The 25,806-nt window shown below is 39.1% G+C and overlaps 1 protein-coding gene across 2 annotated transcripts in view; it reads left to right on the top strand.

The window, feature by feature from the left end:
• Positions 1 to 25,806, top strand: part of LOC132110986 (dystonin-like) — a 158,164-nt gene that overhangs the window by 44,098 nt on the left and 88,260 nt on the right. For both annotated transcript variants that reach the window (XM_059518140.1, XM_059518141.1), the window contains 24 exons: positions 262 to 339; positions 1,663 to 1,755; positions 8,131 to 8,297; positions 11,416 to 11,528; positions 15,867 to 15,973; positions 17,054 to 17,173; positions 17,811 to 17,906; positions 17,989 to 18,116; positions 19,820 to 19,913; positions 20,196 to 20,350; positions 20,485 to 20,905; positions 21,208 to 21,336; positions 21,613 to 21,690; positions 21,777 to 21,938; positions 22,308 to 22,412; positions 22,575 to 22,670; positions 22,750 to 22,875; positions 23,039 to 23,191; positions 23,281 to 23,435; positions 23,597 to 23,723; positions 23,815 to 23,998; positions 24,794 to 24,951; positions 25,139 to 25,317; positions 25,643 to 25,781. In XM_059518140.1, coding sequence (XP_059374123.1) covers positions 262 to 339; positions 1,663 to 1,755; positions 8,131 to 8,297; positions 11,416 to 11,528; positions 15,867 to 15,973; positions 17,054 to 17,173; positions 17,811 to 17,906; positions 17,989 to 18,116; positions 19,820 to 19,913; positions 20,196 to 20,350; positions 20,485 to 20,905; positions 21,208 to 21,336; positions 21,613 to 21,690; positions 21,777 to 21,938; positions 22,308 to 22,412; positions 22,575 to 22,670; positions 22,750 to 22,875; positions 23,039 to 23,191; positions 23,281 to 23,435; positions 23,597 to 23,723; positions 23,815 to 23,998; positions 24,794 to 24,951; positions 25,139 to 25,317; positions 25,643 to 25,781 — 3,363 coding nt within the window. The remainder of the gene's footprint in view (positions 1 to 261; positions 340 to 1,662; positions 1,756 to 8,130; positions 8,298 to 11,415; positions 11,529 to 15,866; positions 15,974 to 17,053; positions 17,174 to 17,810; positions 17,907 to 17,988; positions 18,117 to 19,819; positions 19,914 to 20,195; positions 20,351 to 20,484; positions 20,906 to 21,207; positions 21,337 to 21,612; positions 21,691 to 21,776; positions 21,939 to 22,307; positions 22,413 to 22,574; positions 22,671 to 22,749; positions 22,876 to 23,038; positions 23,192 to 23,280; positions 23,436 to 23,596; positions 23,724 to 23,814; positions 23,999 to 24,793; positions 24,952 to 25,138; positions 25,318 to 25,642; positions 25,782 to 25,806) is intronic.

Genomic DNA, 25,806 nt, shown 5'->3' with positions numbered 1-25,806 from the left:
TCACTGCTTCCGGCTCCTGTCTCGGCTCACTTCACATCTTTGGCCTCACGTTTGGTCTGTGTTCCTTCAAGGCATCCCATAATGTAGTGTTAACCTGTTAGCAAGACCCCTCATGTACTTCAGTCAGGCTAGCTAGGCAGTGATGTGAAGTAGTTCAGATGTCCAGGCATGAGTTTCTCTTCGTCTGCTGACGGTACGGTGAGAGTCTGATGACGCATGCACTGATGTCTCTCTCTCTCTCTCTCTCTCCTGTCCTCAAAGCCGCGAGAGAAGGGCCGCATGCGCTTCCACAGACTCCAGAATGTACAGATTGCCCTGGACTACTTAAAAAGACGGCAGGTGAGACCAGTGAGAAAAATTATTAACAAAGACAATGCAATTTTATTTTTTTATGCAGTTCATCTCATGCAGTTTACAACATTTGTGCTGAAATATTTTTGAAGTGAGTGACATGACATACAGCCAAGTATGGTCAGCCATACTCAGAATTCATGCTCTGCATCCAAAGTGCACACAGCAGTGAACACACACACACACACACACACACACACACACTGTGAACACACACCCGGAGCAGTGTTCATCATTTATACTGCGGCGCCCGGGGAGCAGCTGGGGTTCGGTGCCTTGCTCAAAGACACCTCAGTCATGGTGTTGCCAGCCCAAGACTCGAACCCACAACACTAGAGTTAGGAGTCAAATCTCTAACCACTAGGCCACAACTTTTACCACTGTTCTTTTACATTTATAGAATTTCTTCACCACTAGTGGCTCTAAATAGAATTACAAAAATGACAGCTCCATTGGTCAGATAGATAGTCCTGCCCAAAAACTCCCCCCATTGGTTGTCAGTGTGACACTCTCGGTCTGCTCCAAAAACAGAGCAGTATCTTGTTAACACCCCAGAGTCAATGTATTGATAGTCTTAAGGAATTCAACCAATAAATACATTACTCACAGTTCATCTCTGCATGTTAAAGCGCAACCGGAGCTTCAAATCCTGTACATCAAAAACATAACTCTACACAATCCCCTAAATTAACATCCTGTCCTCTAGTGCTCTCTTCTGGTGAAACACAGACAACTTTACAGCACTGCCATAATTGTTTCGAGTCTAGAAGTAGATTCGTTTTGGAAAACAAATGCATTTCTAATTGCAGCATTATAAAAGACTTCATTCGTTTTTATATAAAGCATTTTGTTTCAATTCTAGTTTATATGTGAAGCGCTTTTTACAATATTGTTTCACAACATATTGTTTCAAAGCAGCTTTGCAGAAAAAACAGGATTGATCAGTGTTTGACATCACAGAACCTGGAGAGTGTTTCAAAGCGTACAGAACCTTCTGCTCTCTACAGATACATGTCTTATTCATACACTGAAATCACCACATTGTGTAATTAAAATATAAATCTATGTATCTACATCATGTGTAAATAGCCGTGTAATTGACTTATTATTAATGTGTTTTGACACTTGAGACATTATTTACATTTCATTACATATGGTTTTGTATGTGTCTCTGTGTATACATACATTAATTTAACATAAATACATAATTAAATCGTAAAATGTCATTATATATGCAGTTATGTTTTTTAAAGTCTTTATGATTGTGTCATCACATCACTCATGATAACTGTGTAACGCTTGTGTTCTCAGGTGAAGCTGGTGAACATCAGGAACGACGACATAACGGACGGGAACCCAAAACTGACACTGGGATTAATATGGACCATAATTCTGCACTTTCAGGTTAGCCAGTCAACTCTCAGAATGTTTTAACAGTAAAACATATTTGTATTGTTCATTTATTGGCTTTTTATGCTTGATGTAGGAATTTCCAACTGCTTCTTCCTCACAATGTGAAATAGTGAACACATGTGAAAATTGCAGTTCATTCTCTGACCACAAGAGGTCGGACGTGTCTGTGCATGAGATAACACAGCTAATAATGTCCTAGAAAGGAGCCAGAACTTAACTGTTGCCCATCAAAACCATGCTGCAGGAAGTTCTCAACACCTATACATATAAAACTTCAGGTTTTCTTTCAGACAAGGCATTCAAAGTTGTGTTCATATTTCTGTTCTTGTATAATGATTGTTTAGTTGTAGGTGGAGTCACGCAGAGCGTGTTCACTCAAATACTCAGGTCCGCTTTGGCGTTTATTCATTTTCTGTAATGTCCTCATGCAGGAACATTTCCCTGTTTTAATGAAACACTGTGATGTGCCAGAATCTTTGGTCGTGTGATTTTCCTCAGTAACTGCATTGTGAGATTGATTTATTAGGGTCATTATTTTAGCATCGACAGCTGAACATAGAAAATATTTGTGTCATTACATACACAAGATCTGTCTTGTATGTTTTACTCAATTATTCAGATTTTATATGCTTCCTAATTATGAAAAAGAAAAAAAAAAATCCATGCTTTTCTCAATGAAAGGGCTTTTATTGCTTAATATTGTAAAAAAGTGCAGATGCTAGACAAATCATCCTGAGCTGAAGATGATTTTCTGTTGAAGCTGTCTTACCGTGGTCCTGCAGTATTTCTGCAGAATGTGTGCTTCACCTGCCTCACGCAGAGGTCACACAGAGGTTGTGCTGCAGCTGCGCGTCTGCAGGTCTGAGCCTGCCAAACCTTCATGAGACCTTCATAAGACCGCGCTGGAGAGGAGTGCAGATCTTTGCCCATTACATCTCACAGCTTTTTAACATCACATTTTCTTCACTTAAGTTAAAAAGTGTGCTGTGCCTCTCTGGGCTCCTCTGTTTGGTTTCCTTCTGTTGCGAACATGAATGTATTCAAATATTCCCTTGATTTGGGACTGTCCTACCTTCACTGCTGAAGGCTATTAATATCCTAGACTCGGCTTCATGTTTGGTTTGAGGTCATGTTATGATGGAAACATTTAGCCGAAGTCTTCTTGATTCACTCTTCCAGTGTACGGAGAGCTGGAATTCAGGAACGACAGGCTCCGACAACACCTCGATCTCACAAACCACGCTGACCCGGCCTCCCTGACGGCCCACAATTGGCTGAAGGCTTACAAAACAACTGATATCTGGGGCATAGCTGAAGCATGTGTTAAATAATGCTTGGCTTCATGAAACTTGCTGACAGGTAGCGTGGGGACGTGCAGGAGCACCTGCCGCTGTCACTCTTACACGAGCCGCTGGGCATGCGCTGCTAGTGGATGGGGCCTGTTCCCTCATGATCCGCTCTCATTTCGGCTCATATTTTTTAGCCCTCCGGTGTCTTCTTTGGAATTATCCAATTTCCAACAAATGAAGGATTGCAATTCGCTGTGAATTTACATCTATTGTTTGCAGCTCCTCAGGCAATGACTAATGTTATTAAAGGTTTTTTTATTAATACAGTATCCACAGCTGCAAACTGAATATTGTGTGTTTGAACATGCAAAGACATTGAATCAAGCTGGCATTAGCCATCATGTTTTTTCAGCAGTCTTTTTTTGCCTTCTAAGCATGCTTTGAAGTTCATGAATTAGGGGTGTGTTGAGAGTTATTAACATCACCTCCAGCAATAATGTGCAACGATGTGATGTTTTATCGATACAGGTTTTAAAGCGACACTACGTACAAACGGCACTACTAAAGTGGAACTATTTTTTGCTCCAAACTGATCAAGATTGCATTACTGAACTAGTAAAAACATGTTCAAAACTGCCTTGTTCTGGTTCAGTACAGTGAGCCTGAAATATTAATTTAAATTTTGAATTGTCGGGTCAGATTTGGCGGAAAATCATTCATTTGTTCATGTTTACATAAGGTCTAGACTGAAGAAGGCCTGGCTAGCATATCATATGTTGTAGAGTAGCATGGGAATACAAATGAAGAGTGCTGTTGCGTATCATTTGAACTTGTCAGCTAGCTGCCATTTAACATAAGTTCTGCAGTTGATGCTGACAATGTTCACATTAAAGAACACAGATGCTATCGGATCATTTCCATAATGACCAACATGATCTAATGAGAGAAGCACAAATTAGCGTAGGGCAAGCAGAGCCGATGATAATGCAACAACCTTGCATGATTCATTTAAATACTCTCCTCACATAAATGTTTCATCTGAAAGTGAAACGCCTACAAATACATATGCAATATGAAATAACTATGTCCATGACTTTTCATAACTAATGTATCTCTGTGTGTCTTCAGTAAATCCTTAATGCCTAAAGAGGGTTGGGTATTGATTGGGTTTTTTATGATACAAGTGCCAAATTGATACATTTACCGGGTTGTGCTTCTCTTAAAGCAGTGATGTCCACACTCGGTCCTGGAGGGCCACTGTCCTCGTGATGGTGATATGTTTTATATTAAATATTACATTTTCAAATAAAAATAGCAACATGATCGCTTTATAAAGTATGCATTCATTTGTGTTGAGGACTAGATTTTTGCTGGAGGAAACTGCACAGATACAGATATTATATAAATCTATCGATAAACACTGTTTCTGTTTCCGCCGCGGTCTGTGGACTGAAGAGCGTGCTGAAAGACGGAGGAGACAAAGTCTGCTGCTGTTTTCATATGACATTTAAAGGAGCTGACTCTGAGGCGATCACAAATTTGTGTTCAGTTTATGGAGTTAATCTCTATAGCCCCACTAAAAATGGCCTAGCGACACCCATGCTTCTTACGTCCATTTTGGAGAACCAGGACAAATATTTCATTCGATCGCCGAAATGAGGCACTGAAATCTGCGTTCTGATTCGGTTCTAATACGTAACGGTTACTTTGGGTACCCAACCCTAAAAGAAGTTAGCCTAATTAGTAATTCTTGCCCTAACAAACACTACTAATTAACTTTAAATGAATGTTTGAGCAATAACTTCCTGTATAAGCTAATTACATTTTACAACTATGCCTCCAAATGAGTTTATATAGCCAATATAATTCATTATCTTCCATTTCTATGACCACGGGTTATGTTTGTTTTACGTGATGGACGTGATCCTTTTGAAAGCTTTGCTCTTGTTTTGAGCCAGATTAAAGAGCAAACAGAGAGCTTTGTCATCTGGGGCAGCACAGTTTGCCATGTTGTAGAGTCAGCCACGTTGTCCTGTTATTTTTAAAGGCCACATGACAGGCCATGACTCTTTCTCAGCCTGGGACGTCCTATCCGAATGGCTCAACTTGCTGAGCAGAGCTTTCACACAGTTACCAGAAGCCATCAGTGAACGGATGAGAGTCTGTCCCATTCCCCTCCCTTTTCTCTCTCTCTCTCCAGCCTCCAACTGCTAAGGATCTGGAGTCAGCCTGTGGAAACTCAAACCCAGCAGGGCTCCGAGGGTGGTTGTGTTTACACATCACATGAAGACTGTGACGTTTCCTCAGTGTTAGTTTCTGTTGTTTGCGGGCGCCTCGATCTCTGTAGTGTTTGTATTGGAGGACCAGAGCAAAGGGTAATGTTTCAAAGGTCACTGAGATTTCAGTGTGTTGGCAGCGTGAGAAGAAAGGGCTGGGCTGTGGAGCGAGGCTGGTGAATGTGCAATACAGGAAACAGAAGTTTGTTTGGAGCGTCTGCCGAGTCTCAAGAGGGATCCACATCATCCGATCCACTCTGGATATTTGGACTATGGCTGATTCGTCTGACATCACCTCCGTAACTGAAACACTGACAGGGGAAAAGATGGCTGCTGCTTCCTGGGATAACAAGAAACTCTTGAATTTGCTGAACTTGTTTATTGCTGGCAAGAAAAAGTGAAACTTTCTTGATGGGCAGCCTTGTTTGGATGAGGAAGCACCATGGGTAATATGTGTGGATGTGTGAGGAGCTCTAAGGATGAATGTTATGTTGATCCCACCAAAGCCCCAATCAGCCCTGCACCAAAGGAGCTCAGTGGACGGCCACACTTTCAAAGGAGGAAGAATAGGAAATCTGCAGAGTTCAATGCTAATGACTCTTTGAGAAGACATGGGGCTGAGAGCTGTAGGAGTGATGACCTGGAGGATGTCACGTCTGGTAGGACTTCCCTCGATTGGGTTGGTGCTTTGAACTCGAAGCAAGACGAGGTGCCAAGGCCCAGGCAGCCCAGTATTAGCCATGGGGTCTATGTTGGAGAAGTCCCAGTTCTCCGAGGTAAAAGGGGTAGAAGACCAGGTGTTCATCAGTTGGACAAGGACAAAAGCAAGCCCACTGCAGAGCATAATCTATGTGGGGTCACCAAGAGCTCCAGAAGCATCTCCTCAAAGGACGGGCTCTTGGAAAAGAAGCTCTTGCGGAGACAGTTGAGGAGGGCGATGAGTTTTGGGGCAGTAGAACATATGCTCCAGACACTGAGAGGAAAAGGCTTTTCAAGGAGCAGTCTGGATCATCAGTTGCAAAACATGGAGGGGTTCTCCAAAATTATATGGGACTCTCAAGTGCACAGGATGCGGAGGAGGGCCCACACTTGCTCGGGAGGTTTAGTTTCCCAGGCTACGTTGGATACTGTCCAACAAGATCTTAAAAAGGCTTCCACTGAACACCAGGAGGTAATAGCAGCATCTGTCAACATGTGCGATGCCATTTATGGTGCAACAATACAATTTGTGTATCATTACTTTAGAAATAACATCCGCTGCACATCATACACCCTTTACTCATAATACATGCTGTGTTTACTCCATGTTGTAATTGACATAATAACTAGATGACAACCCGGGACTTTGTAGTGGTCAGGCTGTGCAGGTCAGGGCTCTCAGAAGAGTCAGAGTTTACAAGTTGTTATTCTGAGTTCTATAAGGACGTTTATCGTATTTACGGTAATTCTGGCATGACGTGAATACTCCTATACAACAGCCTTGATTGCCTTTTTGTTTTTATAAAATATTTACTACATATAGAAATGCTTAAGACCGCTACAGACTCTTTTATCTCAAATGACTGCGTTCATTTGATCAGTTCTTGCATTCCTTGGGAATCAGGGACCATGACACTGTTGGTGCCATCATGCGCTCTACTGTTTGAGACTCAAAGAGCAAATTAATTTAGTGGGTCCTTCTACTAGAAGGTGCTAAGGCTAATAGCTGACCTCTATTTTGCCTTGTGATATAACTAGTAACAGTTACTTTTATTTTATTCTTTATTTTAGCTATATTGACCCATCAGCATCAGAAGGCTATAAACTAGGCATTGTATAATGAATGATGCAGAGTTTCTGTAATGTTGTTGTTCATGATGGCAGTGGTAAGTCAGGGCTGACATGTTTTGGTGTGTTCAGTTCTTGGTTTAATGGCTCAGTCTTTCCACACCCACAGTCTAAACACCATGTCCTTCCTTCTGACAAGCTATAATTAAACCGGCCGGCAGAGTTGACTTGAATGTCAGTGCATTATTCACGTACTGTACACTTAGCAAGCTGCGAATGATTATTAAGCTGTTGGTTTTAATATGTTGTGGTATAATGTTTCTCTTAAATCAGTAGGTGTTGGCTTAGCTTTTGCTCTAGGCATTTGGTTTTAGAGCTGCACATCCTTCTTAGGAGTGAGAAGTCATGCAAGGTCAATGTTTATAATGTTCACTGCTATATTTAAAAATACATTTAATATGATTTATTGCTTATGTGGAGGCGACTATAAATAGCTCTAAATGACTGATCAAATGCAAACGTGACTCAGCCTTTCTACGTGTACCAGCTGAGCTTCTGTTTGCTGAAACAGCAGAAAATAGATATTCAGGAAAAAATATATGTGCTAATATTAGATATATAGATATAGATATAGATAGATATTACTGATGTGCCGATCTTTTTTTTTTAAATGATGCATTTTCGTAGAAGTGAGATGATTAAAATAAACAGTTAATGCATTTTCTGTGTGCACATGATATATGTATTGTATTTTATTATATTTATTTTTAATTCTAAACTCTTGAAGCTTTTGCTAGATCATTTACAGAACAGATGTGGATTTACATTATGGCAAAAACAATTAGTTGATGTCATTTGAACTGTACATTCATTTCAAGAAAATATTAAAATAATTGCATATCAATTTAAAAATTGTAATACAAAACAACCCTTTCTTTACATATTTGCTGCGTATGACTAGGTTTGAAAAGAGGATCTGTATCTAAGTCATAAGAGGTTCTTAACAAAAACCATGTCATCTTTCCTGTCTGCAGATCTCGGATGTCCACGTGACAGGAGAGTCCGAGGACATGACAGCCAAGGAGAGACTTCTGCTGTGGTCCAAGCAGATGACTGAAGGCTATGTAGGTGTCCGCTGTGACAACTTCACTACCTCGTGGAGGGATGGACGACTGTTCAATGCTATCATTCATAAGTACAGGTAACACCACAGCAATGTCCATTTCCAAAAAATATCCATCCATTTTCAAATATACATGACTGTTTGTATCTGGTTTCATGTGTTAAAGAGCATGTAAATATTTTTTTTTGTAAACTATGTAAAGCCTTCTCATTTAGATCACTGTCTGTTTAAACAATGAGGCTCTGTTTTAAAACTGAATGAGTTGCCTTGATGACTACTGTCTTCACAATCCGTGAAGACAACATTTTATCAAAATTGGCCACACTCTTGTCTTAATGTTTATGGTTCATCAGTTCACATTATTCCAATTAAATACAAATCTTTCATAGAAAATGTAATAATTTACTGTGCTTCTGAAAACTTTATTTTAGGTGTTGTCATGCATTTTCTTTGATCGGATTATTATCAGATCACAGAAAGACAGGTATATATGCCTTTCTAAAATGCATTCGAGACAGATTGCAATCTGGTGCGTCTCAAACCACTTCAGGAGATTCCAGACAGAACTGGACAAGTGTAAATGCATGTGGTTTTACTGTTTACAAAATGTTAAATAAATAAGTTGTGAGTGTTATGGCTATAACTTAATTTCTGATTTGAGAAAATGCATGAAGTGACAAGTGTAAATAGGCACTTTTCACAAATCAGTCGATTAGGGCCTGTTTACACCTGGTCACTTAATGCGTTTAAAATAGGCATCGGATCGTGAAAAGACCTTGTTCAAATGTGCTCTGAAAAACTTTTAGACGTATTTAAATGCAATTACTCAAACAACGAAGCTGGACAAGTGTAAATGCATATGGTTGTTGAAATCACAGACGTGTTAAAAAAATAACCATGTGCGAGCGTTATAGGCTATATGACAGGTTACAGTCAGATATGACAGCGCTAATGCAACACGCATCGCTGCAGATGAGTAGCTGAGTATCTATTCAGAAAGCTAATGCGCAAACTCCACAAATGAAAATGAAAGTGAATTGCAGATGCTCAACACAGTCATCTTCATTAAAAGTAGTGAGTCTAAATTATTTTACTAGTGCTGAGTCTGCGCGCTCTCCTACTGCTGTCTTTGGTTTTGAAATAGGCCAATAATGAATAAAATGCAGCGCAGATCTGTTGCTTTTATTGAGGTGTAAATTTGCATATAACATGGGAATTGAAGATCAGATTTGTATCCATTTTGCAGAGACACATTTATGTGGCCAAGTGTAAATGAAACCATTTAAACAAATCAGATCACTAAAAACACATTAAGTGACCAGGTGTAAACAGGCCCTTACAGATGGAGAACATTAAGTCTTTCTCTAATTTCTTACTGAATATCCTGTTTCACTTTGAAATAAAATGTTACATCATGGAAGTGACATTAAATACACCTATATATGTACTTTTCATCTCTGTTCTTAGAATGATCTGGTGTGCCTCATAGTCAAAACCTGCTCTTTATAGTTTGATGAAATGTCATTTTACCTAACACATAACTAAACTACTTAACTAGATTTGGAATCATTACTTCTTTGTGCAAAGAGATTTTTAGCTGTGACTATTCCTGTCAGTCAGGGGTTCAGTAATGGGTTAATGATGATCCTCATTAGTGAACTCACAAATCCTGTCAAGAACATATTGTCAAGGGTCATATTTTACCTCATAATCAAGAAACCTATTTTTGGGATAGTTAAGATGCCTGTCTCCATTAATCAAAACACTTCTTGATTAAAGGGATACTCTACCACAAAAGGAAAATTTTGTCATTTATCACTTGCCCCCATGTCGTTCCAAACTCATAAATGCTTAGTTCGTCTTCGGAACACAATTTAAGATATTTTGGATGAAAACCTGGAGGCTTGTGACTAGAGATCGACCAATATGGGTTTTTCTATAGCCGATGCCGATGTTTAGAGGTCAGGGTCAGCCGATGGCCGATATGTGATGCCGATTTTTAGGGCTGATATCTCGAATTCACACTGAAGGCATCAAAACTATGAATTAACACATGTGGAATTATATATGGAATTATATACATAACAAAAAAGTGTGAAACAACTGAAAATATGTCATATTCTAGGTTCTTCAAAGTAGCCACCTTTTGCTTTGATTACTGCTTTGCACACTCTTGGCATTCTCTTGATGAGCTTCAAGAGGTAGTCACCTGAAATGGTCTTCCAACAGTCTTGAAGGAGTTCCTCGAGAGATGCTTAGCACTTGTTGGCCCTTTTGCCTTCTGTCTGCGGTCCAGCTCACCCCTAAACCATCTCGATTGGGTTCAGGTCCGGTGACTGTGGAGGCCAGGTCATCTGGCGCAGCACCCCATCACTCTCCTTATTGGTCAAATAGCCCTTGATGCCTTCAGTGTGACTCTTCAATTTTCATAGTCAGCATGAATCGGCGCTACTAAACACGGATATCAGCCGATGCCGATATGTAAAAAAATGACAAATATCGGCCCGATATATGGGCAGACCGATATATCGGTCGACCTCTGCTTGTGACTGTCCCATAGACTGTCCGGTAGCACCATTTTGGAGAATATGAGCTGAACGCAGGCAGTGTATGCTCTTCTGTTTTAGCCAGACACAAGGATGCTCTGTTTTCTTTCAAATTAAAGCGTAAATACACATAGAAAATGTATCCTTGTGGCGTGTCTGACACAGAAGAGCGTAAGCTGCCTGAGTTCAGCTCATATTCTCTAAAATGGCGCTACGGTGATATGGAGAGACACAGAGGAGACAAATTGTTGAAAAAAATAGTTATTTTTGTTTTATTTGCATACAAAAAGTATTCTCGTCGCTTCATAACGTTACGGTTGAAACACTGATACCAGATGGACTATTATGACGATGCTTTCATACTTTCCTGGACATTAACAGTGTAACTTGACAGTCAAAGGGACAGTCACAAGTTTTCCAGTTTTCATCCAAAATATCTTAAATTGTGTTTCAAAGATGAACAAACGTTTTACAGGTTCGGAACAACATTGGGATAAGTGATTAATCACAAAATTGTCATTTTGGGGTGGAGTATCTCGTTAAAGCACGATCTTGGTGTGTAATACAAAACATATCTGTTACAGAAAGATTATCAGACATGCAGAGATTGTGGAGTAAGATCATATTGTCACGGTTTTGTCTTAATTCAGGCCCGACCTTGTTGATATGAGCAAAGTATCGACACAAAGTAGCAGATCCAACTTAGAACAAGCGTTTGGTGTGGCCGAGCAGCTTGGTGTGGCCCGACTGCTGGACCCAGAGGGTGAGTTTCAATGCCAAACTAATGTCCTCATGCACGTTACATCATTTAGCATTTTACATCATAAAGTTTTTTGGTTGCACTTATGTGTAGACTGTATTTAAAAACGAATTATCAGTTATTTGTTGTTTACATTTAACTAACATTCAATTAAAATACATTTTTGAAGTGGTGACATCCATCCACCACTAATCTTTCATTCATTGATACTAACTCAGTCATCTATAATCTTCTTTACAATTTGGTGGGGTGGAGACTGGTTTTGGTTGAAGAAGTTTGTCTACAAATGACAAAGAAAGCATAACATGAATAATTATAAACTTCATTTTCTTTGCATTTCACCTCTAGCTTGTTTCCTAGTCTAGCACACAAATGTTTAAGCTACACCGGCATTAGGGTTGGGAATCGTTAGAAATTTTCCGGTTCCGATTCCGGTTCCATTAAAACCATTAAACAAATATTAAAACAATAGTGGTAGGGAAAAAATGTACAATACTCAACTACTCAATGCTCAATGCTGTTTATTCCTTACTCTCAACTTAATTTAAAGGTTGGCAATGTTAAAATCCAACATATATTTCAGTATACAAATTTTCAGTTTCCGATTCCGGTTCCATTTAAATGAAATGTTTTTTACTATTTTACCTTCATTGAATGTAGTGTTGCTGGAAGGTAGCAAGTAATGTTGAGTAATGCTAGTCCATCAATCAGCATGTGCTTCAAAGTTGATGTTTTTTATACAACATTTTGCTTTTCAAGCAGGAATAAGCTGGTTGGCAAAATAGTCCCTTGAGGTTTAAGACACTTGTTCATTTCCCTAATTTAATGAAATAAACTGTTATACTTACAACCATGTATACACACACTCCATAAAACCCCTATTTTACAAATAATAATGCAGTCAGAAGATGTTGTGATGCAATGAGTGGTTTCCACATTTTTAAACATTTAAAATGCATGGAAATAAATATTTTCTATCACTTTATCAGTCTTGATCTGTATACTAAATAATTTAACCATTATACTTACATAAAAATAGCAGTCTATTTATTTAGTGGTCCAAGTTGAAGGCAGTATTTATATTAATGACAATATGGGACAAATAGAATGTAATTTAGTGGCGGCAGCTGGCAGAACATGTACAGTCAGAAAAAACGGCAGTTAAAGACACGATGCGGCATGGCAAATCTGTGGAGAGCGTGTCATTGGAAACAATGTGCTCAGTAATTAAAGAGCAGGTCGGCGTTTCTGTTACTCGGTTTGTGACATCCTTTACGGTAAACACAGAATCATCAGAACAATGGTGCAAGGCTGCTCACAGCGCTTGGTCACGTGTCACACCAGAACTGTTTTTCACAACGGAAACGTAGAAATTTATTTAAAAAAAAAAAAAACAGAACTGGTTCTCGGTTCCCAACTCTTACCGGCATAACATAAACTGTGGAACATAAAATTAAATGTCAGTATTTTTTGTTCATACAATAAAAGTCATTGTTAAGCGAATCATCTTGGTTTAGTTCTGGTTACCAACATTCTTGATTATGTTCAGTAAAAGAAACTAAATGATACAGGTTTGAAACAACATGATGGTGAGTAAATGATGATAGAATTTTTATTTTTGGCTGTACTATCACTTTGTTATTTTATTTTATATATTTTTAATGAAATGATACTCTAAATAAGTAACTAAAACTGCCAGTAGGTGGCAGTAAATGTCATTATGAGTAAGTCATTGAGTCATTCAATTCCTTCATTCAGGAATGAAATAAATGTCTCTCTTTATGAATGGGACAGTGAATCATTGGATGACCCGATTCATTCAGAACATGGATTCATTCAGTAATGAATCACCACCGTGTGCTGCTTGAATATTTACAACAGTTCTGCTGTGGTTTTATAGGTAATATTTTAGTTAGCAAAAAACATACAATTACGAAGCCTATATTAAATATTAGATATGAAAATACTAAAATATTAAGAAACACAATATGAACTCATGGTTTACCTAATTAATGCAGCCTAAAAATCCCTAAGCATATTAGTGTGTTATGTGTAGGCCAGGTTAAAGAGATGGGTCTTTAATCTAGATTTAAACTGCAAGAGTGTGTCTGCCTCCCGAACAATGTTAGGTAGGTTATTCCAGAGTTTAGGAGCCAAACAGGAAAAGGATCTGCCGCCCGCAGTTGATTTTGATATTCTAGGTATTATCAAATTGCCTGAGTTTTGAGAACGTAGTGGACGTGGAGGATTATAATGTTACAGGAGCTCATTCAAATACTGCGGTAAACCATTACCTCAGTTAAATCATTCAGGGCTTTATAAGTAATAAGCAATATTTTAAAGCCTATACGATTCTAAGATCCAGGCACTCGGCCCACGGAAGGCATCCGGTGCTGGATGAAGGTTTCCTACGTTTTCGGTCTTTCTGCGCGTAGAGTTATTCAATTTAGGTTAAACTCAAATCTGACTCCATTTTAGTATTACCTTGAATTTAGGTTGAAGTGCAAATTGGTTGTATGCCTTTTTAATTAGTATTCTTCTGACATTTTATTATTCTAGTTAACTCCTAGTTTTATATTAACTCGTTCATTGGGGTGCTCATGTTGCTAACAAGGATACAACGTCATCTATTAGAGTCAATAATTACAGAGTAAAACAGAATAAAATCAAATGTAACCATTTATTATCAGTCAGGTAAATATGTGTTCTGCCAATTACATATCCAATTGAAACATATCAAATCATAGCATTATAAAACGTAGAATTCTCAAAGATTAATCTAAAAGTGAAATATGCATACCTGACCTTAGAAAATACATAGTATGATGTGGAGAGACACACCACACTACGGGCTTTCTGGCTACAGAAATCGCCCTGATCCTTTTGCTGCAATCCTTTAAATACCTCAGACCAAGACAAACATCCCCCGAGAGGAAGACAGAAACTAACAATTGGAATTTGATTAGGTCAGTTCCCAGACCAGAGTAGTTAACACCTCAATGGGAACAGAAGGTAATTTACATGGAAGACCCTGGAAAAGGGCACTCCCATTACAGTGTATCAAAATATCTCTTAACTCTTAGGATCTGTATTATCTTTTAATCTACTTTTCTAAGGTTGAGACCATTGTACCAGTTGCCCTGAGACAATTCAAATGACACCAAACATGTCATGCTTCCTGGTTCTAGTAAGAACTCTTGCTGCTGCATTTTGGACTAGCTGTAGTTTCTTTACTAAGCGTGCAGAACAACCACCCAATAAAGCATTACAATAATCTAACCTTGAGGTCATCCAGTTTTTTATATCGACTATGCATTCCATTAGTTTTTCAAATTGGTGTGTTTCACCGGGCTGCGAAGAAATATAGAGCTGAGTATCATCAGCATAACAGTGAAAGCTAACACCATGTTTCCTGATGATATCTCCCAAGGGTAACATGTAAAGCTTGAAGAGTAGCGGCCCTAGTACTGAGCCTTGAGGTACTCCATACTGCACTTGTGATCGATATGATACCTCTACATTCACTGCTACGAACAGATGGCGGTCATATAAGTACGATTTAAACCATGCTAATGCACTTCCATTGATGCCAACAAAGTGTTCAAGTCTATGCAAAAGAATGTTGTGGTCAATTGTGTCAAACGCAGCACTAAGATCCAATAAAACTAATAGAGAGATACACCCACGATCAGATGATAAGAGCAGATCATTTGTAACTCTAAGGAGAGCAGTCTCAGTACTATGATACGGTCTAAATCCTGACTGGAAATCCTCACATATACCATTTTTCTCTAAGAAGGAATATAATTGTGTGGATACCACCTTTTCTAGTATCTTGGACAGAAAAGGGAGATTCGAGATTGGTCTATAATTAACTAGTTCTTTGGGGTCAAGTTGTGGTTTTTTGATGAGAGGCTTAATAACAGCCAGTTTGAAGGTTTTGGGGACATGTCCTAATGACAATGAGGAATTAATAATAGTCAGAAGAGGATCTATGACTTCTGGAAGCATCTCTTTTAGGAGCTTAGATGGTATAGGGTCTAACATACATGTTGTTGGTTTAGATGATTTAACAAGTTGATACAATTCTTCCTCTCCTATAGTAGAGAAAGAGTGGATGTCAGATATTTCACCCTGCAGTTTCACAATATTTCATTGTCATTTGTAAAACAACACTGGGATCTAAGAATAGTATTTAGAGCTCAATGACTAACACTCAGCAGACTAAACAGTGAATTCAACACTTAATAAAACCTTAAACAAATTTTTCTTTGTTGCAAAACTGTTCAGTGTTTTATTAATTAGCATTTCAACTAATCAAATGTTTGTTCATTCGAGCAGATGTGGATTTGTCATCTCCGGACGAGAAGTCTGTCATTACATATGTATCAACATTGTACGATGTCTTCCCGAAAGTACCGGAGGGTATGGAGGGCATCAGTGCAATTGTAAGTACAATCACATATAGTTATAATGTCACCACCCCTGTGAAAAAGAAGTTATCACAGTGAGAATTATTACAGTTAAAATATACTTTAAAAGAGTGTACTTATGTATGAACTTTAAGTAATGTTTTCAGAGTTTATCATAGAGTTTAATTAATATTAAACGCAAAAAGCTGAACTTCAGAGTTATTTTTTTATTACTTTATGTATTTATTTTTATAACTTCATTGCTTTTTATAATTTACGACTTTATATGTAATTTCATAATTACTGTCAAATGTACTGGCAAGCATGACAATGGTAAGCTAAAATATATAATGTCATCTTTATATTGAAGCTTGTCATGCACTTAAATATATTTGTAAGTAAGCATTTGTCATTTGTAAAGAAGTTACAATTTAGTACATTTAAAATATATTAACTTTAGATGTACAGTAATATTGACTAACTCAGAGTCATAATTACTATAATAAAATAATAATAAATGTAGTATATATGTGCTTTAGTATGTTAGTCAACACATCAAGATAAGCCTACTTTAAAACACAACAAAATATTACTAGTACATTATGCTCTAAACCTCTTTTTATATTTTGACATGTGTGCACTTTCTGAAATTGTATGACTCTTCTCTGAGGATACTCAGGCTGATCTCATGGATGATATCAGCTGCCCGACTTACTATAGTCAGGTTTAAGCTGGGTGGCCTGGTCAATTGGCTTGGTCTGTGCAAATAAACTCTATCTACATTTTCACATTACATAAGCATTCTGTGTATCTTGGAAGAGATGGAGGTGTGTTATGCAGGAAATGAAATGAAGTTGGAAGCTCCTAAGGAATCTGTTGATTCTTTGGAATCGTTCCCAGAACATTGAGGAAGAGTATGCATGTGTATACTGGTATTCAATTAAGACACATTGACCTTCAATCCAACATGCTTGCAATTCTGGAATATGAAGGAAATACTTTTGGAAAGCCAAGAAGTGACACATCCTGTAAATGTATCCCATATTGGTGGATGCATGGTTGTGTTTAAACATGTAGATCATAAACACAAGTTGACTGATGATGTTCCTGAAACAGGATGTGGACGTTAAATGGGTGGAATACCAGAACATGGTGAAGTACCTCAGCCAGTGGATCAAACACAATGTGACTGTTATGGCAGACAGAAATTTCCCCAGCAATCCCGTGGAACTTAAGGTGAGATGCCACACATTTTCATGTTACTGTTAAGAACGTACTTGACCGGCTAGTTGATTTTTCCATGAAATTATGTAAATAATGTAAATTGTATGTGCATATAAAACATATTTTTTTTTACACATTGAAAAACAAAAACAAATCATAAATCAGACCTTATGTTCATGCAAAACATAATGTTCTTTTTTCTTTTTTTATTATTTGGAAATGAGAAATATGGCTCAGACAGTAGCATGTATAATAAGTGCACATGCAGATTTGGAGATACATAAGGGGGAGTTTGAGGATAACTGTTCCTGCACCAATTTTACATTTTAATTTCTGACAGGGCAGATATATTTTAAGTAATAATTTGTCAGATAGCAGACATTCAGGGACCAGCAGCTGCTCAGACTCTGGTGGTTGCTAACATTAAGCATTGCATAGTGAATTGGAGCCTGAGGCTCAGAAGATTTCCATGCAAATAGGTAGCGTCCGACTCGTGAAAACTATTAAAGCCTCTTTAAAGACTTGAATCTTTCTCCCTGAGCAGAAGCATAGAGTACAGGTGACTCGATTGGGTATGTTGTGTGTCTGATGGATAGAAATCGCTTTGCGTTGTTTTGTCTTGTCTACATTAACCATTTGAACTTTACAGGCACTTTATACACAGTATCTACAGTTTAAAGAGAATGAAATACCACCAAAAGAAAACGAAAAGGCCAAAATCAAGCATCTCTACAAAATGCTAGAGGTTTGTATCTTTCGTTCCTGTTTTTGATCGTTTATGTGGCACATGTAGGATGTCTGAAACTGTGCTGTATGTTGGGATGTAGGTGTGGATAGAGTTCGGTCGCATCCAGCTCCCTCAAGGGTACCATCCTAATGATGTGGAGAAGGAATGGGGCAAGCTGATCGTGGCCATGCTGGAGAGAGAGAAGAGCCTGAGGCCTGAAGTGGACAGGTATGAGATGATTTACACACGCTATCTCTCCATCGCTATTTCTTAATTAAAGAATATGGGTGTGGATGACATGCGTTCCACTTGGGAATTCACTTGACGTTTTTGACATTTTCATCCTGAATAACTGGCAACAATACAAACTTAAAAATGTCCACTAATGTACTTCTGCATATCTCAACAAAATGTACAGTGACACATTATGTCAAAGGTTGACCATGTTAGCTTGTTCCAGTTAGGTACAATTAGCTGTATATTCTGATGGAATTTCTTTTTTTTAATAGCAATATTTATAGTACCAGTATTCTGTTTTATTTTACTAGGTGTTTTGTCAGGGCAGGGTTTTTGTTTATGGAGGGTTTTTAAAAGAGTTAAATTAGCTTGCTCTAAACAAAGATGGCAGATTTCTAATCTGATCAGTCCTGCACCAGCCAAGCAACAGCTATTGAGATGAATGTGAATGTTAAAGATGGCTTTCTCTGTAGACCAGCTCGTTCTCCTGAAAAGTCCAAACACTGTGCTGCTGTCAAAACACTGCTCTGTTTGTTTGAGCATTCCAGCCAATTCAATATAGCAACCGATGGGGCACAACAAATGGTGAGAGTTTGGGGGCGGGGAATATCTGTTCAATATATATCTGATATCTGATGATTGAGAAATGAGGGAGTGTTCTGTAAATCTAGAAACACTCATTGGGCTCAACTGTTGTGTCAATCATTCATAAATCCATTCTTATGTAAATTGTCAAAGAATGTGTTGAAATGAATTGTTGGAGGAGAAAAAAAATGAAATGTGTTCTTTATGGTTCAGGAATTAGTTCTGTTTGATGTTCACACATTTCACTTTTAATGTTTTAGTAAAAATGTATGTAGGTAATTATATGCATTTCAAATTTATGTCGAAGATATATATTATATGTCATCAGAAGGCATCAGTTTTTTTTTAGTTTTTTTTTTATTATATTTCCCAGCACTCCGGTTGAGCAGCAGAGATTAGTTTTGTTTCCTGCACAGAAATGCAGAATGCAGTTCACAGTTGTTACCCATGATATTTAGGTGAAAACATGGTGTTGGAAATTACCTGGAAATAAATGGAAATCACTCATGCTTTTGAAATTTATTAGCACTTTTATGTACACATGATTATATAATAACTGCACTGCTATCAGTGCTGTAAATGATTGAAATGGCTGTTAAGGAGGGAGAGGAATGTGTTGTGTGGTGTGTCTGAACCTGTGCTGGATCATCTGTCTCACATAAAAAAGCAGTGCTCAATGTTTTACCTGGGGCTGATGCTGTTGTGGGCTGGCTTTTCTGCCATCGATATGAGCCTATAAATAGCAGTGGTTGGAAGCAGGTGCGATCAGAAGGGTCTGGGACTGTACATGGGCGGTGGGCTCTCTGCTGCTGATGGAGGGGTGGTAAACGCCATTCTCTGGGTCGGCCAAAGATAGTGTCAGTCTGTTATGATGCACAGCAACCTGGCGTACTGCAGTAGCACCTCATCAGTGAGTGACAGCACTCTGACCAGCCTGGGCTCGGCTGAAAACCTGCTCTCTGGAGCACACGAGCCTCTGTCCAGCACACCGCTCTATCTCAATAACTACTCTGTGTATGGACCCAGGTGAGGGAGCCGCACGTGCTCTGTGGCCAAATTCTGTCCACAACGTGCCCTGATATTTGATTCTACATGTCTTGTTCACGTAGGCTTGAAATGCTACAGCAGATTGCAAACAGAGTTCAGCGAGACTGCGTAGCCGGAGAGGACAAATTAGCGTTAGCACGGACGGCTCTGCAGTCGGTGAGTTCCTAATCTGGATTTTGTCTTCATTTCCAGTAATTGTCAAATGTAATTTGGTTCTTCTTTAATTGTCTCTTGCTTTTTTGTTCTTTGCTTTAAAAACTAAATTAAGTAAGGTGGACACTTAGCAGCATATTAGAAGAAAAAAATAATTTTTACCTCTCCAGATTGTTTAGATAATAGTTTCATGTTTTCTGGAAAAAAGACAGTATACTTAAGCAGAAAATATTCTTAAAAAATACACATTTTCTTCTTGCACTAAAAAATGTATATATCCTGTAGGATGCCAAACGGCTGGAATCAGGAATCCAGTTTCAGAATGAAGCAGAGATCGCTGGTTACCTTCTGGAGTGTGAGAACTTACTGAGGCAGCAAGTGGTGGACATCCAGCTTTTACTGGACGGGAAATTCTACCTCGCTGATCAACTCGTTCAAAGGTCAGAAAGTCATTCGCTGAACTTCATTATTAAAGAGAATAAACCATTGAGGCATTCTCAAAATGAACAATAGAAATAGTGACGCTTGCTTTACCTTCACTGGTTTTAAACCCTAAAATCTCTTCGGTCCTCAGGGTATCTAAGCTCCGAGATGAGCTGCTGGCTTTGAGGACAGAGTGTTCAACCGTCTACAGCAAAGGACGCACACTGACCTCAGAACAGACCAAGATGATGATCTCTGGCATCACGCAGAGTTTGAACTCAAACTTCAGTGCTGGACTGTCTCTGGCGCTCAGTCACGGAGGCCTGGTCACATCGGGCGGCAGCCCTGCGATGAGCCCGGCCATGACACCCAGCATGACCCCTGCCGCGGTCCAGACTTACCTCAGCGGCAGAGGAGGAGGAGGCATGGAGCCCGCTGGCCTTCAGCAGCTCAAACACATGCAGATCCCCAAGCCCATGCTCAAATCCTCCTTCGTGGATCCCAGCTTGAGCGAGGATGAGGTTCATATGAAGTTTGTGCAGGATCTGCTTAGCTGGGTTGAGGAAATGCAGGTATGTTGAGGACTTAAGGTTCCTTTAGTCCTTCTCACTGGATTTATCTTTTACAATCTTGTTGTATGCATGGTGTTAATCATTAAAAACGCTAAGCGTGAAGATTTGAGTGATGAAAAAATATATTACAGTATTAAGGTTACTTTAACCAGGTCAATGCTTATTTTTATTTATTTTTTTACCTACTTTCCAGTACAGTAAGAAAAAGAAATGTAATTCAAGACTTAATCTAAGTTTTCAGGTTTTTTTTTTTTTTGACAAGTTATCTGATGCTTTTGTCCTGATCTTTTCCTCTCTGAAAGGTTCAGCTTGATCAAGCAGAATGGGGGTCTGATCTAACGAGCGTTGAATCAAATTTAGGGAATCATAAAGATTTTCACAAAGCCATCGAAGAATTCCAGATGAGCATCAAAGAAGCCAAAATGAGTGAGGTAATATACATCATTACATAGTTTGATATTTTATTACAAATATTTTCACATCAGTAGTTTCACACATCATTTTAATCTCCTCTGAATACAGTTTCATCCATACACAATTTAGAATTACTTAATTATAAAATGAAGCTGTTATTTGCTAAAAACCAGTGAAAATTCTAAAAATGTAATTATGGATGAACTGTTCCTTTAAATGATATGTATTCCGACAAATAGTTGTCTTAAAAATATAAAGGCAAACGCGTCTGACTTACCGTGTGACTCGCACAGATTCAGATGACCCAGCCGCTGAAGCAGAGTTACTCTGAGAAGCTGAAGAAGTTAGAAAGCCAGTACAGGAGGCTGCTGGTAATGGATCTCGGTCAGATCTGCTTTTAAAGCCCAAATTCTGTAAGAACTGTGCGTCTCAGTTTCTTGTGCTCTTGTGTTTTCAGAAATGCTCCGGTGAGAGGCAGAAACACCTGGACAGTCTGTATGATTTTGTATCCCGTGCCACTCAGGAGCTGATCTGGCTCAATGAGAAGGAGGAAGAGGAAGTGGCTTTCGACTGGAGTGAGAGGAACAGTAATGTTTCAAGGAAGAGGGATTATCATGCAGTGAGTTGATTCAGCCCACATCAAATGCATGTTGACTCAGCTCTAGTTGGCCATTAGATGGATTAGCTGTGATAAATTCTGTTTTGCTTTAAGGCTTTATTATAACAATATGAAAATCCACCCATACTGTAATTATTATGAATCCACAAGAGCCTCGATAGAAAAAAGCTTAAACCGACACATCCTCTTCTACTGGAGTGATAAAGACAACTTTTAGATATAGCGGCAATGTCAACATCCGTCATAATCAAGATTTTGTGTTAATCACAAGAGTTTTGCATTGCCTTTACATGTTAAGGCGCATGTTTTTGGAAAGGAAGCTAGATATCTGTGCCAGGAGTGTCTTCATGAGCCCACGTCTTTCCACAGGATCTCATGAGAGAACTGGATGACAAAGAGGAGGTGATCAAGTCAGTACAGGAGAAGGCAGAGAGCCTCCTTCTGGAGAACCATCCTGCCAGATTGACCATCGAGGTACAGCCTCAAAAATATCACTACACTAGACTCTGTTGATGACCGTTTGAAACAAATATGTTCAGTGTTTTCAATATGAACAAGAAAATGCGTTATTTCCATTAATAAAAACTCTGGTTTAAGATCCCTTGAGCTCCATGTTTCCATGTGTGCACTGTGCAGGCGTACAGAGCAGCCATGCAGACTCAGTGGAGCTGGATACTGCAGCTCTGTCACTGTGTGGAGCAACATCTGAAAGAGAACGCTGTCTACTTTGACGTGAGTGACACAGCTGTTTTCAGAAAGACTGGTGAGAGTTTATCTCAGACCTACAGGTATCCTGTTACTCTCCTTACAGTTTTTCAGCGAAGCCAAAGAGTCATTGGATTACCTCAAGAGCCTCCAAGATGCCATCCACAGGAAGTACAGCTGCGATCGAAGCAGCAGTTTACATCGGCTCGAGGATCTAATTCAAGAGTCCATGGTTAGTTCACATCCGCACAATCAAGTCGTGCATTTATTTGGGGTTGGAGCATTGGGGGACTCAAAGAATTAAATAATCAAATTGTAACAAGATGTATTTCTTAAGTTTGTCATCCATGAGTATTTTTTGAAGTGTATATGCATGACTGAGTGTTTCTTCACAGGATGAGAAAGAACAGCTCCTGAAATACAGCAGCACAGTGGGTGGGTTAGTGGGCCGGGCAAAGTCTGTTGTTCAGCTCAAAGCCCGTAACCCAGAGAACCCCATCAGGACCTCCATACCCGTCAAAGCCATCTGTGACTACCGCCAGATAGAGGTCCGTTCACCATGCTGCTTATTCAACTGATATCTGCATATTTACAGAAGTGCTTGCCATGATGAATTCTGTGACCCCTCTCTCTTCAGATCACCATTAGCAAAGAAGATGAGTGTGTTCTAGTGAGCAATTCTCACAGGGCAAAGTGGAAAGTGATCAGCCCATCTGGAAATGAGGCCATGGTGCCTTCAGTCTGCTTTAGTGTACCTCCACCCAACAAGGAGGCCACTGAAATGGCAAGCAGGTGAGGACAATCTGGCAATTCATTTGAATGTTTTCTTCTTCTGTACATCTAAGTGTAAGAAAAAAATAAAGGGACCAAAGGGCTTAAATGATATAAAATTATGATTGCTTCTCTTTCTCTTTCTCTTTCTCTTTCTCTTTCTCTTTCTCTCACTCCACCAGGATCGAGCAGCTGTATCAGAATGTTCTGGCTCTGTGGCACCACTCTCACATTAACATGAAGAGCGTCGTGTCCTGGCACTATCTGATGACTGACATCCGCACCATCCGCAAAAGCACTGTTGCTTCGGTACAAATCTTCTTTTTGCTTCCCCTGAGACGAAAGTTGTTTTGAAACCTAGCATGCGATACAGTAGTGTAATGTTAACTTCCCTCCCTAGATCAAGACGCTATTGCCAGGTGATCACGAGCAGGTGCTGAGCAGCCTGCAGTCCCACTTTGAGGAATTCCTGAGGGACAGCGATGAATCAGAGGTTTTTACGGTGGCTGATTGTGCCCAGCTGGAAAAGGAGGTTCTGGCTTGTAAGGAGTACTATGAGGAACTCCTCAAATCTGCAGAGAGAGGCAAGATACTGTACACATACACGTCCCCATACACAACAAATGACAGCAATGACAGTAGCCAGTGGTGTGGGTAACGCATTCAGATGATTTTTTTCAAATAATGAGTAAATAATGGTTTACTTTTGAATTTACAACAAAATATCTGAGTTACTTTTTCAAATCCAAGTGACTTTGTTTCTCCTGTCCCCATGTTGAGAGAAATTAGGAGTAAGGGTGCAGACACACTTCATTCAGCCTGAGGCTTATTCATGTCATGTTTGGTGTGAAAGGGCCTTTACAGTTGCCAAAAGTATAAAGAACACATAAGATCTGGTGACCAAATGTAACATAAAAGTAACGTAATCCATTACACTGTGCAATTCAGTAACGCAATTCATTATTTTTTATTTTTTACGGAGCAAAGCAGTATTACAATGCATTGCTTTTATAAGTAACTCTCCTCAACACTGACAGTGGCCATATCAGGCAACAGAGAATCGTTTAACTACAGTATATTCAAACTAGCAGTGACTGGTGCCATCAGACATATAGCACACATACTTCAGAAACACGTGTTCTCCTAAGCTTATTAAGTAGAAAGGTAATAATACAAGGAATTATGTTTTATTCCTTTACAGATTAACATTAGAGAAATTAGAGAGTAATTGCTGTAATGTAATAATGGAGTCCCATTTTCAGTATGTTTTCTCCAAGAAACAGAAATAAATGTACAAAAAACTACAGATTAGGATTGTTTGGACATGGAGTCTCAATGACGCACTCATCTGGAATGTATTGCCCTCTGGTGGTCAACAGAAGAACACGAGGAGTCCGTGTATAACCTCTTCATATCTGAGGTGCGTAACTTCCGCATGCGAGTGGAGGGTCATGAGGAACAGCTGATCCGGAAAATCCGTACCCCGCTAGACAGAGATGACCTGCAGGAGTGTGTGCTGCGCATCACCGAACAGGAGGTTTGATCTCCCACTTGATTTCTGTTCTCCTTTATTTTCACATTATACTTTTTTTTAAATAAAAATAGTTAAACATTAAATAAATATATAATATGTTCTAGTGAGATAACCAATTTTTGGTATTAAGTTGGATCACCACTTAAAGTTCAATGTATGAAGGAAAATCGGTCCTTTCTCATTCATCTAGAAGAAGAAGGTAGAGCTGGATAGGTTGAAGGATGACCTGGAGAGCCTGAGAGAGAAGTGTGACGTCTTCCTCAGGCAAGCAGCTGCCTCTCCATCCCTCCCTACGCTTTCCTCTGAGCTGAACATCCTCACTCAGAGCACAAACCAGGTCTACTCCATGTGCTGCATCTACCTGGAGAAGTGAGTATTGACTTTCTCCTCAAATGTGTTGTGTTTGAAAGAGCTAAGAAGGGTGTTATTAAATAAATAGTTGGAGATGTGATCCTTATGCATTGTGAATTTGAATGACACTTCCCAGTCCTATTCTCCCCTCTTCTTCACATCATCTTGTGTCTGCTCTACAGCCTTGTGTCTGTTGTCCTTGTAAAGTGTTCCCATTATTAAATCGACCATTACCAGGCTAATGTAAATGTATCTTTACATTTAATTTTTATCTGTTGTTATGGTCAGCCCTGAAATCAGTGTTATATAATCTGACTTGTTTGACTCAATCATCTTCACTCAGGCTGAAGACAGTGAGTTTGGTGGTGAAGCACAGTCACAGTGCAGAAGCTCTGGTCAAACTTTATGAAGCTAAGTTGTGTGAGGAGGACACAATCAATGCTAATATCAAATCTATCGATGGCGTCATGAGCACTCTTAAGGTAATAAAATCTCATTGTAACCTTT

Source organism: Carassius carassius, chromosome 30 (assembly GCF_963082965.1).
Source record: "Carassius carassius chromosome 30, fCarCar2.1, whole genome shotgun sequence".
In the NCBI taxonomy this organism is placed as follows: Eukaryota; Metazoa; Chordata; class Actinopteri; order Cypriniformes; family Cyprinidae; genus Carassius; species Carassius carassius.
Note: the sequence above shows the minus strand (reverse complement) of the source record. Positions and strands in the feature narration are given on the sequence as shown.